The following is a 14,269-nucleotide window of genomic DNA, read 5'->3' on the forward strand; positions in this document are numbered from 1 at the left end:
ACAGCCTGAAGTCACAGAAACAAAATCACACAGCACAAAGGAACAACCCAGTCAGGATTCTCCACTGTCTCCTGGCTGTAACTCTCCAGATGAGAGAGACTATGAAGCAATTAATTTAAACCTTTATTGGCCCACTAGTTATTAGGAGCTTATGAAATGCCAGGCCCCGTGTCAGGTACCAGAAATAAAACAAATCAGGCACAATTCCTACCCAGTGGGAGAAACAGACAGTATGCCAGTAAGCTTAGAACTTCAGATGGTGCTAAGTACTGGGAATAAAATGTAGTCTTAAGAAGGTGAGTAGACAGAAGAAACAGTTATGTGCAAAGGCCCTGAGGGAGGAGCCAGAGGATGGTCAGCATGGGAAAAGAGTAGAGACTCAGTATTGTTACTGTATTGTATTTTATCAGTAACAATAGCTAGATCCTTTATAAAATAAAGGATACTTTATTTCATTATATTAAAAATTGTGTCCCTAGGTATGAATTTATATGATTTTTCAAGGCACAATCCTTGGGCAAGTTACTCTAACCTCTGTTAAGACTCAGGATCCTTTTGGTAAAAAACAGCTTTTGTGGTGAGCTTTCATGAGGCAAATGGAGGCACAGTCCCTGGGCCTGTTACAAACTCCAAAAGCTCCATGGGATGCTGACAGGAAAGGCAGCATCCTCCAACATACCTCCTCTTTGTTCCCTTCTGGGTCCTCGACAAACACCATCACGTCTCCTTGCCCGGCGCTGATGGTGTCCACAGTGAACTTGGCCGGCTGCTTCACCATGTTTCCAGTGAGCTCGATTCCTGTCACAGGTTTACACAAGCACATTACAAGCTGAGCCAGGCCCCAACACAGGCTATCACCCATCATGTCTCCTTCTGGGATCTGAGAGATGGGATCCAGCTCTGCCACTGTCACATGGGAGACGGGGACAAACTGTGATGAGGATAATCAAACAGGTCAAAACCCCTAATTTTGTCCTGGTTCTTTAAGCAACATCCAATTCTGAAATATTCAGCGCACTTAGGTCAAAAGGTTATACAACTGTGAAAATGACATGGTAACTAGTAGCAGTGGGGCTTGCCTTGAGGGGGAAGACGAATGAAGTGCAGAGAAGGGCTCTTTTTTTTTTTTTTTTTTTTTTTTCTTTTTTTCTGCAGTACACGGGCCTCTCACTGTGGTGGCCTCTCCCGTTGCAGAGCACAGGCTCCGGACATGCCGGCTCAGCGGCCATGGCTCACCAGCCCAGCCGCTCCGCGGCATGTGGGATCTTCCGGGACTGGGGCACGAACCCGTGTCCCCTGCATCAGCAGGCAGACTCTCAACCACTGCACCACCAGGGAAGCCCGCTCATTTTTTATTAAAGAGAATTTTTTGTTTTTTGTCTTGGCCGTACCACGCAGCTTTCAGGATCTTAGTTCCCTGACCAGGGACTGAACCTGGGCCACCACAGTGAAAGCACCAGAGTCCTAACCACTGGGCCACCAGGGAATTCTATAAAGACGATTTTTTTATTACTTGAAATGTTTTTAAATTGGATTATTATTTTTTAATTAAACTTTTAATTAAGATGATTGAGCAAATTAATTTGAGATAGATTCACATACAGGTGTAAAAGATAATAATGCCCATTACCCAGTTCCCCAAATGGATACATCCTACAAAACACGAGTACAACATCACTACAAGGGAACTAACCTTGACAAAGTCAAGATACAGAACATTTCCATCCCACAGGGAACCCTCGTGTTGCCCTTTCATAGCTATCCCTTCAGAGTGCTACTCTGTAACCGCTCAGAGTACCAATCTGTTCTTCATCTCTATAATTTTATCATTTCTAAAATGTCATATAAATGGAACCACACATTATGTAAACTTTGGGGATTCGCTTTTTTCCACGAAGCATAATTCTCTGCAATTTCATTCAGGTTTTTGTGTGTATCAGTAGCTTGTTCTTTTTATCACTGAGTAATATTCCATGATATGAATGCACCACTGTTTAACCATTCACCAAGTGACGGACATCTGGGTTGTTTCCAGCTGTCTATTACTGATAAAGCTGCTATAAACATTCATGCACAGGGTTGTGTGTGTGGACCTAAGTTTTCATCCCTCTGGATAAATGCCAAGGAGTGCAATTGCTAGGTCATATAGTAGTTGCATGTTTAGTTCTTTTTAACACTGTCAAACTGTGCTCCAGAGTGGCTGTAGCATTTTACATTCCTATCAGCAACGTATAAGTGTCTTGTCTTTCATCCTCTTAACTGCAAAAAGTTTCAAATTGTTTAAAAAAAGTTTTTTAAAGTAAAATCCAGCCCTCAGGCCCTTTGTCTACGCAACATTTTGAGTTCTGTTTGAGATAGTGTCCAGGTAGCCTCTAGGATGTAAGCTAAGGAAGCTTATCTTGCAAGAGTGGGGTGATCCAGAAGTGCACCCTTCATTGACAGAAAACCCTCACACAGTCCAGTGCTCATGTACCATGCCAAGACCTCAGCAGATCATACTTTTACAAATGTTTTAAGCTTTTTAACTTTGATGGGGTCCAACTGATCTTTTTTTTTTCCCTTTATGGATCATGCTTTTGGTGTCAAGTCTAGGAATTCTTTGCCCAGTCCTAGATCCCAAAGATTCTCTTCTATATTTTTTTTCTAAAAGTTTTATAGTTATATGTTTTACATTTAAGTCTGTGATCCACTTTGAGTTAATTTTTATACGAAGTGTGAGACTTAGGTCAAGGTTTATTTTCTCTGCCTCTGGATGTCCAACTGCTATCGAATCCTGTGCGGAAAAGGCTCTCTTGCCTCCACTGAGTTCCCCCTGTGCCTTTGTCAAGAATCAATTGTGCTTATTTGTGTAGGTCTCTTTCTGGGTTCTCGATTCTGTTCCATTGATCGATGTGTCTATCCCTCCACCAATATCACATAATCTTGATTTCTGTAGCTTTATAATAAGTCTTGAGAGCAGGTAGCCTGAATCCTCCCACTTGCTTTTTCAAAATTGTTTTCCCTACTATAGTTCTTTTGTCTTTCCATATGTTTTAGAATAATAGTATTTTCTATATTTATAGAAAAAAATCTCGGGATTTTAATATCAATTGTGTTAAACTTATATGGGGAGAAATGACATCTTTACTTTTTCAACCCATGAAAACAGTGTATCTCTCCATTTATTTAGATCTTTTTGACTTCATCAGTGTTTTTGTAGTTTTCAGCATATAACTCCTATCATGTTTTATTACATTTCCACCTATTTCTCAGGTTTTTTTTGAACAACTGTAAATGGCGAGGTACTTTTAATTTCAGTATCCTCGTGTTCATTCTGGTAGACAGAAATACAATGGATTTTTACATGCCGATCTTAACATCCCGTGACCCTGCTGAACTCATTTGTTCAAGGAGATTTTTTTTTTCTGGGGGTAGATTTTTTATGGTTTTCTACATAGACAATCATGTCATCTACAAATAGGGACATTTTATTTATTGCTCTCCAATATGTACGTCTTTTATTTCCTTTTCTTGCCTGACTAGACTGGCTAAAATCTGCATCATTACGTTGAAAAACAGTGGTGAAAATGGACATCCTTACCTTGTTCCCAATCTTAGGGAACATGTTCAGTCTTTCACTATTATAATGTTAGCTGTAGGTTTTTCGGGGTGGCTACTCAAATTTCAAACTGAGGAAGTTCTTCTCTATTCCTCTTTTTTCTGAGTTCTTACCATGGATGGCTACTGAATTTTGTCAAATGTTTTTTATGTCAGTTGATACGATCACGTGATTTTTCTTCTTTAGCCTGTTAATATATGTTGACTGATTCTCTAAAAATGAGCCAGCCTTGCATCCCTGGAATAAACCCTACTTGGTCATGATGTATATAATTCTTTCTAAATATTGCTGAATTTTATTTGCTCACATTTTATTGAGGACTTTTACATCTATACTCATGAGTGATACTGGTCTGCAGTTTCTTTTTTGGCACTGTCATTGTCTGATTTTGTTATTAAAGCAAAACTAGCTTGATAAAATGAATTGGGAAGTCATTCCCTTCTCATATTTTCTGGAAGAGATTGTGTAGATTTGGTGTTAATGTTTCTTTACATGTATGGTAGAATTCTCCAGTGAAATCATTTGGGCCGAGATTTCTTTCCCAAGATCTTTCAAATTACAAATTTAGTTTATTTAATGGATATAGGACCATGCAGGTTATCTATCTCATCTTGGCTGAGTTTTGGTAGTTTGTGGTTTTTGAAGAAAGTCTATTATAGTTATCCATATTTTTGCTTATCACGTTCTCTCTTCCTGTTATTCCAAAATTCCTTCTTTCATTGTTTCCTTTCTGTCCAGAGAATTTCCTTTCCCAATCCTTTTAGGGGATGTGCCCATAACAAATGGTTTTAGTTTTCCTTTATCTGAGAATGTCTTATTTCCACTTCATTCCTGAAGGACATTATCCCTGGATATAGGATTCTGGGTTGACAATCCTTTTCCTTCAGCACGTGAAAAATGTTGTGTCACTTCCTCCTGGCCTCTGTGATTTTTGATGAGAAATCTGTCATTCTATGTTTCCACCATACGTAAGATGTCATTTCTCTCCTGCTGCTTTCAAGCTTGTATTGTCTAGTTTCTTGAAGTCTGTCTAAGATGTGGCTTGGTGTGTGTGTGTGTGTGTGTGTGTGTGTGTGTGTGTATGTGTGTATTCTGCTTGGGTTTAGCTCAGCTTCTTGAATCTGTAGGTTTATGTTTTTTGGCAAATTTGGGAAGTTTTCAGCCATTGATCTGTTGAAGACATTGGGTCATTTGTTACTATACCTGGATTTACATTAGGTTTCCAATAAATAACCTAGTTTAAGAAAAATTGGTGATAGATTGTTATATAACAAGATAATGTTCAGACCCTGTTAGGTGAGAAATGCAAATTGAAGAAAATATAGAGTCTGAACTCATTTCGGCATATGGCTGGAAAGAAATACCTCCAATTATTTTTTAAATTTATTTAATTAATTTATTTTTGGTTGTGGTGTATGGGCATCTCATTGCACTGGCTTCTCTTGTTGCAGAGCACGGGCTCTAGGCGCACGGGCTTCAGTAGTTGTGGCTTGTGGACTCTACTGCAGAGGTTCAGTAGTTGTGGCACACGGGCTTAGTTGCTCCGTGGCATGTGGGATCTTCCTGGACCAGGGCTCAAACCCATGTCCCCTGCACTGGCAGGTGGATTCTTAACCACTGCACTCCCAGGAAGTCCCTAAAGAGTTATTTATTATTTATTTAATTTATTTTTGGCTGTATCAGGTCTTAGTTGAGGCACGCGGGATCTTTGTTGCGGCGCACAGGTTTCTCTCTAGTTGTAGTGCGTGGGCTTAGTTGCCCTGCGGCATGTGGGATCCTAGTTCCCTGACCAGGGATCGAACCTGCGTCCCCTGCATTGGAAGGAAGGTTCTTTACCAGTGGGCCACCAGAGAAGTCTCTCTACATTTTTCTTTTGCTTAAAATTTACATAATGATTGGGTCATTTAACAAAAAGATTTAAGTATTTATAAATACCTGCTCCATCTGACTCTGACAGCCTGAAGAATGACCTACTCTGAACACTGTCCAAAGCCAGGGACTGGGCTTGTCTACCCTGGTTAACCATGGTTGGTTAGAGGCTGAACCACGTTCCACACTCTGTAAACTCCTTTGGAGCTAATGCTTACTGTGCAGAGAAACAACTGTTCCCTAGGATTATTCAGAATGAAGTGTGCTGAGGGCTCACTATACAGCAACTGCTCCATACAGAACACAGGTTTCATTAAAGGTTTCTGCTTAGCTCATGCATTCACGCTTTCAACATACCGAAATGCACAAGGGATCCCACCACAAAGACCTGTTTGTGGCTGTAGATTAACCTCACCCTGGCCCTCTCTCCTTTCAGTTAATGGGTCTCAGTGAATGGATCTGCAAATGCTAACCGGCTGGTAACTGCAACCTGATCAACATCCAAAATAAAATAAAACAGGGACTTCCCGGGCTTCCCTGGTGGCGCAGTGGTTGAGAGTCTGCCTGCTGATGCAGGGGACACGGGTTCGTGCCCCAGTCCGGAAAGATCCCACATGCCACGGAGCGGCTGGGCCCATGAGCCATGGCCGCTGAGCCTGCGCATCCAGAGCCTGTGCTCCACAACAGGAGAGGCCACAACAAAAAAAAAAAACAAAAAAAACCCAAAAAAAAACAAAAAAAAATCAGGGACTTCACTGGTGGTCCAGTGGTTAAGAATCTGCCTGCCAATGCAGGGGACGCAGGTTCGATCCCTGGTCCATGAAGATCCCACGTGCCATGGAACAACTAAGCCCGTGGCCACAACTACTGAGCCTGTGAGCCACAACTACTGAGGCCCGTGCACCTAGAGCGCGTATTCTGCAACAAGAGAAGCCACCACAATGCGAAACCTGCGCACCGCAACAAAGAGTAGCTCCCACTCGCTGCAACTAGAGAAAGCCCGCACGCACCAATGAAGACTCAGCGCAGCCAAAAATAGATAACTAAATTAATTAATTAATTAAAAGAGTACATACTGTATATAAATAAATAAACAAACAAACAAATAAATAAAACCAAACCTGCCAACCGTTCTAGAAACTAGAAGATGAAATGTTCTCTATGCCTTGGTTCTGTTGGCAGAAATAAAACAATGTGGCCACATAGGAGAGAACAAATTGTCCCTCCCCTTGTCTCATCATGGACAACGTAATATCTAAGGTGCTGCCCATGTGGCCTCACATGTGGCCCTGCTCCCTAAAATGACCATTTTGTCTTCCTACTTAAAAAGAAAAAAAATTAAACACAGAATTACCATATGATCCAGCAACCCACTTCTAGGTATATCCCCCCAAAACCGCAAGTACAGACTCAGATACTTATATACCCATGTTCACAGCAGTATTATTCACAATAGCTAAAAGGTAGAAACAACCCAAATGTCCATTGACAGAAAAATGGATAAACAAAATGTGGAATATATATACAATGGAGTATTACTTAGCTTTAAAAAGGAATGAAATTTTGATACATGTAACAACATGGATGAACCTTGCAAACACCATGCTACATGAAGTAAGCCTAACACAAAAAGACAAATACTGTATGAGTCCACTTATGACATACCTACAGTTGGCAAATTCATAGAAACAGAAAGTAGAAAGGTGCCTGCCAGGGCCTGGGGGGAGGTGGGGATGGAGAGTTACTGTTTAATGGATACAGAGTTTCAGTTTGGGAAGATGCAAAAACTCTGGAGATGAATAGTGGTGATGGTCTCACAACACCATCACCACTGAATGTATGAATGTACTAAATGACACTGAATGGTACATCTAAAAATAGTTAAATTAGTGAATGTTGTGCTATACGCATTTTACCACAACAAAAAAATGCAAAGAATACACACATATGCATACATATGTGTGTGTATATGTTTCCTACCTAAGTGCATACAACTTATAGAGAGGCAGATGAAGGAAATGGCAATGACTAGCCACATTCCTTGACTGCAGCAAGAGGTCATTTTCTAGAAAACAGCACCATGAAAGGAAACCGTTTCATATTAACAATGGGGAAACATGACAGCCAGTGATAAGGTTATTGCAAACAAGCACTTTATGCCTTGATTAGATTCAATCCATTTGACCAATTTTGTTGACAGGAGATTTGGCTGTTTGCAGCTTTTTTGCCTTTAAGGAAGAATAACCTTTCAAATCAGATTCCTTATTCCAGTCACCGTCTTTGGTTATAGCTTAGAGAAGCACTTTTAAAGCAAGTGTGGACATGTCAACCTTCAACTGACTGCACTGCGGGGAGGGCTTCAAACAAAGTCCCCAGTCTCCATATAACACAAATGATTGCACAGACCCCACCTCATTGCCAAAAGGACTTCAAACGGTAAGTGGGTCTCTTCCAGAACTATCTGTCCTCTGGTCTAAATCATGCTAAAAAGACAGATGAGAAGGACTTGGATACTGAGGCTGAGGACAGCACACGGTCAGCACCACTGCCCTGGTCGTGTGTCATCTCAAGACTAAGCTGATGCTGGGACTTCCTTGGCGGCGCAGTGGTTAAGACTCTGTGCTTCCACTGCAGGGGGCATGGGTTCTATCCCTGGTTGGGGAACTAAAATCCTGCAAGCCTCGTGGCATGCCAAAAAAAAAAAAAAAAAAAAAGAAAAAGAAAGAGAGACTAAGCTGATGCCAAGTAGGGCAATGCTATCTTCAAAGGGAATGAGTACATAGACAAGAGCTCTGGATGTTTACAAAGTCAATGTCATTTTAAAAAAAACAAGAAAGCGGAAATTATCCTAGATTAAGAGTCTAAGGTAAAATAACAAGCAAATGTAGAAAGTGAATCTTAATCAGATCTTGGTTTGTAAAATGAGAAAAACTGTAAAAGACAATCGTAGGACAAGAGAGAAATTTGAATATAAACCGGATATTAGTTGTTATGAAATTATTGTTCATTTTCTTATGTGTGATAACGAATACTGTGGTTACAAAAGAGGATGTCCTATTCTTACGAGAGACTTGGCTGACGTACTGAGGAATGAATTGTTACCATGCCAGCAAATTATTTTCAAATAATTCAACAATCACACACATGCACACACACATACACACATGGGACGAGAGACCACATTAGAATGTTAAGAACTGTAGATTCTAGGAGAGGACATACAAAATACTTTGTGTGTGTAAATGTCATCCTAACTGTAATTATGAAAATGAAAAAATAGAATGCACTCTTCCCCCTTGCCACAGAAAAGGGAACATATTGCATCTTGCTGTACTGATCTTTACCAGAATCCACACTGGGCTGAAATGCAACTGTTCTCTTTAAAAAAGCTGATGTGCTTTAAGTCAGGTGCCAACCAGAAAACCAAATTCCTCAAAATGCCTTTGACCCACTCTAACGGTCTGAGCAGAACACTCCTTGGCAGCTGGCTAGGAGAGCATAAACAGGATGTCTTAGCAAGGAAGTATCTGCCAGGGGTTAACAATAGCTCCCACTGCATCTGGAAACCTGCAGCAGCTTTAGCATAACCGAAGGAGAAATGAATCAGCAGCCAGAAGACCCAGGCTCCTGTCCCACCCCACCATGGTAATCTGGGGGACCTCCCCCACCCCCTCTTCCCTCCACCCCGACCTCCCCTTTCCTCTGTGGATTGGGCCTCTGATTCCTCATCTGAAAAATGGGAACAACAGTCCTTTCTTCATCCCAGGGTTACTGCACCCAAGTCACAAAGCAACAAACTCATCAGTCTCCATCACATTAAAGCAGCAGCGTTTCTGAAAGCCTAAATTCACAAGGCAGAAAAAGATGGTCATAAACAAATGGACCTTTAGGTAGAAAACATCTGACAGAGGAGGCCTGGGGTGTTTTTAAGTATGAAGCCTATACATTCTTTTTTTTTTTTTTTTTTTTTTTTTTGCGGTACGCGGGCCTCTCACTGTTGTGGCCTCTCCCGTTGCAGAGCACAGGCTCCGGATGCGCAGGCCCAGCGGCCATGGCTCATGGGCCCAGCCGCTCCGCGGCATGTGGGATCCTCCCGGACCGGGGCACGAACCCGTGTCCCCCGCATCAGCAGGCGGACTCTCAACCACTGTGTCACCAGGGAAGCCCGTGAAGCCTATACATTCTTGATTCTCAATAACCAAGACTAGAGGACAAGCCTCAAATCCAACATGACCAGTGCTTACCTCTGCCATAGGCCCTGGCTTTCTTGGGGTTGAGTTTCGGTTTAAGAGGAGCCCCTGGCTTGAGCTTGGCTTTGGGGAACTGGGACAGGTAAGTCATCACCGAGTGCTCATCCACATCCGGGTGAATAATTTCTTCAGGAGTGATGACCTAGAATAACGACATGGTAGATGAACACCCAGAACATATCACTTTGCAACTATAGAAGTTTTTGCAAAAATCTCTTAAAGCAAACACTACTCTCAATAAAGTGAAACTACATCAAACTGGCATGGCAAAATCAGTTGTTTTTTTTTAACCTTTTAGAAGTGTCACCATCCCCTTTGGAAGCTGAGGACCCTCTCCAGACAATTCTATACGTAATTTCCAGAGGTTCATACCTCCCCACCCTGAAAAAAAAAAAAAGGCCACTCACTCTTTTTTCCAGAAAAGATAAGCTATATCAAGTAAGGAAGAAGAAAAAGAACATGTGGGATTAAAGCACATTACCAAAAAGTGCATAAACTGGCCTTTTTCTTTGCTCTTATCCATTGTCTGCATTTCTATTGACTCAGCTACTAATAAAAAAATAAAAATAAAACCAAAAAGAGATAACACAATGACATATTAGATATGTGCTCTTGTAATATACACTGAATGTTTTTGTCCTCCCCAAATTCATATGTTAAAACCCTAATCCCTGGTGTGATGGTATTAAGAAGTAGGGCCTTTGGGGGTAAGTAGGCCTAGATGAGATGAGATCATGAGGGTGGAGGTCCCACGATGGGATTAGTGCCCTTATAAGAAGAGGAAGAAAGACCAGAGTTCACTCTCTCTCCATCTCAGTGTAAGGACACAGCCAGAAGGCAGTTTGCAGCTGTCTGCAAGCCAGGAAGAGAGCCCTCACCAAGAAGTGTATTTCCTGGCACCTTGATCTTGGAATTCCCAAGCTCTAGAACTGAGAAATAAATGTCTGTTGTTTAAGCCACCCAGTCAATGGTATTGTTATAGCAGCCTGAGTTAAGACAGGTCTCAATACATTAAAAGCCATTTAAAAAATAGGAAAGGGGAAATTTTCTCCTGACATTCAGCTTAGGAGCAAGATTTGACCTGTGCTGGACAGGTGGCCTCCCTGAAGGTGTCACAGTCCCAGTTCCACCAGCTGACCCAGCCCTAAACAGCACAAAAACTTCTCCTGCCACCAAGAGGTAAGCCACACCTCCTCAGAAGACTCTGTCTCATGAACAGGTCAACCAAATGCAGATAAACAACATATGTACCCAGCTTCCCCCACTCCATGGTAAAAAAGAAAAGAGGAAACATTCTGATAATTAGCCTGCAGCAACAAAACAGCTATTTGGGTTGGTACAGTCGCCTCCAATACGTTTTGTAAAATGTAGGATGTACGTTGATTTGGCATTTCTCCTAGGCAGCTCCTTCAACAACTTTACACACTGCCAACATCACATGAATGCCAAAAGGAGATGGGTTTTGGTTTAAGGGGAGATGAAAAACATATCATACCACTTCCTGAGGGTGGAAGAGCCAAGGAGTGAGCCTTGGAGAAGAGACATGATGCCAAAACCAAACCAAAGAAATATAGGCAAGATTTTCTACCTCCCAAGGGATCCTGTTACAAATACACTGAACTCAGCTCTGAATACCAACTCAAGACCTTAATGGAGCCTGTAATGAGGTCATCCATCCCCTGGCACTGGCTACCCACAACTTTTCTTGATTGAGTCTTTGAACATGGGAGTCATGGTGTCAGGGGTTGCTATTTAAACTCCTTGGAAGGGCTTAGAAGATTGGACCTCAACTAAGCAACGTGGCTACTGTAGACGGTATCCAAGACATATTCAATTTCCAAGTTCTGTTGTTACATTCCTTTGTTAGGATTATGAGCAATATGAATTCTTAAACACTTTCCATTAATGGCGAGTTATCCTGGTTTAAATTTCTTAAAAAGTTCTAAGTGACTTGCTTGAAGATATTGGATTTTAAAAAATGTTTAATAGGTTAAAAATGGTCAAATACTGGCAATTTCTTATGGTTAAGGTCCACATTTGCAGTCTGGCATCCAGACATGGCCTTTGTGATCTTTGGAACAGAAATACTAGAAAATTCAGGACTTCCCTGGTGGCACAGTGGTTAAGACTCTGCACTCCCAATGCAGGGGGCCAGGTTCAATCCCTGGTCAGGGAACTAGATCCCACATGCATGCCACAACTAAGAGTTCACATGCCACAACTGAGGAGCCAGTGAGCCACAACTAAGGAGCTCGCCTGCTGCAACCAAGACCAGGCACAACCAAATAAATAAATAAATGAATAAAATAAATATTTAAAAAAATGCTAGAAAATCTGTCACATGTGACAGTGAAGATCTTTAGGGGATCTACAAGCACCTAAGTCAATGAGAACCTATTAATATGGGTAAACTGAGGAAGATGGGAGACAGCCACAGACAATGCTCATTGAAAGCTGACCACTGAGGAGGTCAGACTGCCTGCCAGACCCAAAGGCATCCACAGAGCATCAGGGGAAACAGCTTCGTGGGACACGCATGCTTCTACACATACCTGTGGGACACCCAGCCAGTCGTCTGCCTGCTGCATGGCTTCTCGTGCATTATCCACAGGCTTTCGTGGATCCCAGGATTCCCAGTCTGGGCACAGACCTGTTAACATCACACAAAAGATGCTGTTAGTATTAACTGACTGAAGAGGTTAAAGGAAACCAGGTGCCTAAACTAAACTCACTCAGTCTCTTGAGAGAACAGTTTCTTCCAAAAATCTTAGTGAACTGTATGCTTTATGGGCCAAAAGTATCACAGATACGAGTATGCCAAGGTAGAAACTATTCTGCCTGAGCTGAGACTTCTTCTTCAGGCTGTTATCTTCTTGCATTCAGAGAGGAATTTATCCATTCCTTAAGGGTGTGGTGTAAATAAATGAACAAACAAAGCCTGTAAAACCATTTGGGCCTGGTACCTTTTTGCAGCAGAGATTTTTTGGACACATCACACTCACACTTCTGTGCTCTGGTCACCAAATGTGTGGGGTTGACATCAGCTGTGTGTCCTATGATTTAACTTAATTCTGACAGTATCTACCTGGAAACAGCATCAGAACCCACAGGCTAAGGGCTCAGTCCCACAAGACTCCTCCAACCCCAACTTCAGAGCCCAATCACAAGTCCAGATTTGTCACCTGGGCTTCTGACCAACCAGCTACTAATCAGAGGTTCCTACAACCCCATCCTCAGGTTGGATTGTTTCCTAGAGTGGCTCACAGATCTCAGGAAAACAGTTTACTTACTGGGTCACTGGTTTATTATAAAAGGATTTTACTAAATGGAAGAGATGCATAGGGCAAGGTGGGAGAAGGGGCAAGGAGCTTCCATGTCCTTTAAGGCACACCACCACCCCAGGACCACCACATGTTCACCAGCCGGAAGCTCCCCAAACCCTGTAGCTCAGGGATTTTTATGGAGGCTTCATTGCACAGGCTGGACTGATTAAATCACCTGCCATTAGTGGTTAACTCAACCTCTATCCCCTTTCCCCTTCCTGGAAGTCAGGGGACAGGGGAGAAAGTTCCAACCCTCTAATCTGATTGGTTCCCCCGACATCCAGCCCCCATCCTTTGGGGCATTCCAAAAGTCACCTCATTAACAAACTCAGGCATGGCTGAACGACACCACTACCACAGCTCTTTTCGCTTAGTAAATTCCAAGGGTTTTAGGAGCTCTGTGCCAGGAAAGGGGACAAAAACCAAACATATATTTCGTATTATAAGTTACAGTATCACAATCACAATCCTGGATGTACCTAGAAGACTGAACTAACATCCTGTGTACTTACAACATTCACTTGCTCAAAGGCCTAAACCTAGAATTATCTCAAAAACCTTTGTAACCACAAGAAGTATAGGGTTGGAGTAAAAATCCCCAGGTTTAAACTGGAAAGAGGCACCCTAAAATGTGTCTTTGCATGGAAGCAAGAAAGAGGGCCCTGGGAAATGAACTAATGCTGAACTTTGAGTTACTTCTGGATGACACCAGCTTACAGGCTCTCAAGGAAGACTGGAGCCTAGGGCCAGCCCTCCTTCCCTATCCAGTTGACACCAGCTAGTTGAGCGTGTTGAGAACCACTAGCTTACTTAATACCAACGTGCTCAGCATATACAGAGCAATCAGTAAATGGAAAATATGATTATTTGGGCAGATTTTTGATTAAAAACAATTTTGGACGTGCACATAAACACAGGCTCTGGTTTTTCTATTGAGAGTGTATCAGCAAACTCTACCCATCAATCTAAACCCTCCAGTGAGGATAATTACTACCTTGGTGTACATTCAACCACTCAGAAAGGAGAAGCCCGTCAAGGGTGGAAAAGGCTCCAACTGGATCCTTACCAAGCACTATTTCACAGCAATGCAGAAAGAAAAGGTCAGAGAAAGCCATATATAGTCAACCCAGTGGTTGACAAAGACTGGTACTTTCCACTCAATAAAAGTTTTTAGATTTTCATGCCAAACCACCTAATAGGGCACGTGTTAAAGCCAATGGGAAACTAGG

At 42.1% G+C, this 14,269-nt stretch overlaps 1 protein-coding gene across 4 annotated transcripts in view; it reads right to left on the bottom strand.

Moving 5' to 3' along the window:
• Positions 1 to 14,269, bottom strand: part of FLNB (filamin B) — a 139,240-nt gene that overhangs the window by 67,629 nt on the left and 57,342 nt on the right. For all 4 annotated transcript variants that reach the window (XM_065884651.1, XM_065884654.1, XM_065884653.1 and 1 more), the window contains exons 3-5: positions 12,270 to 12,367; positions 9,712 to 9,859; positions 680 to 798 (exon numbers count right to left, since the gene is read on the bottom strand). In XM_065884651.1, coding sequence (XP_065740723.1) covers positions 680 to 798; positions 9,712 to 9,859; positions 12,270 to 12,367 — 365 coding nt within the window. The remainder of the gene's footprint in view (positions 1 to 679; positions 799 to 9,711; positions 9,860 to 12,269; positions 12,368 to 14,269) is intronic.

The sequence above is a fragment of the Phocoena phocoena genome, chromosome 10, assembly GCF_963924675.1.
Source record: "Phocoena phocoena chromosome 10, mPhoPho1.1, whole genome shotgun sequence".
Classification (NCBI taxonomy): domain Eukaryota; kingdom Metazoa; phylum Chordata; class Mammalia; order Artiodactyla; family Phocoenidae; genus Phocoena; species Phocoena phocoena.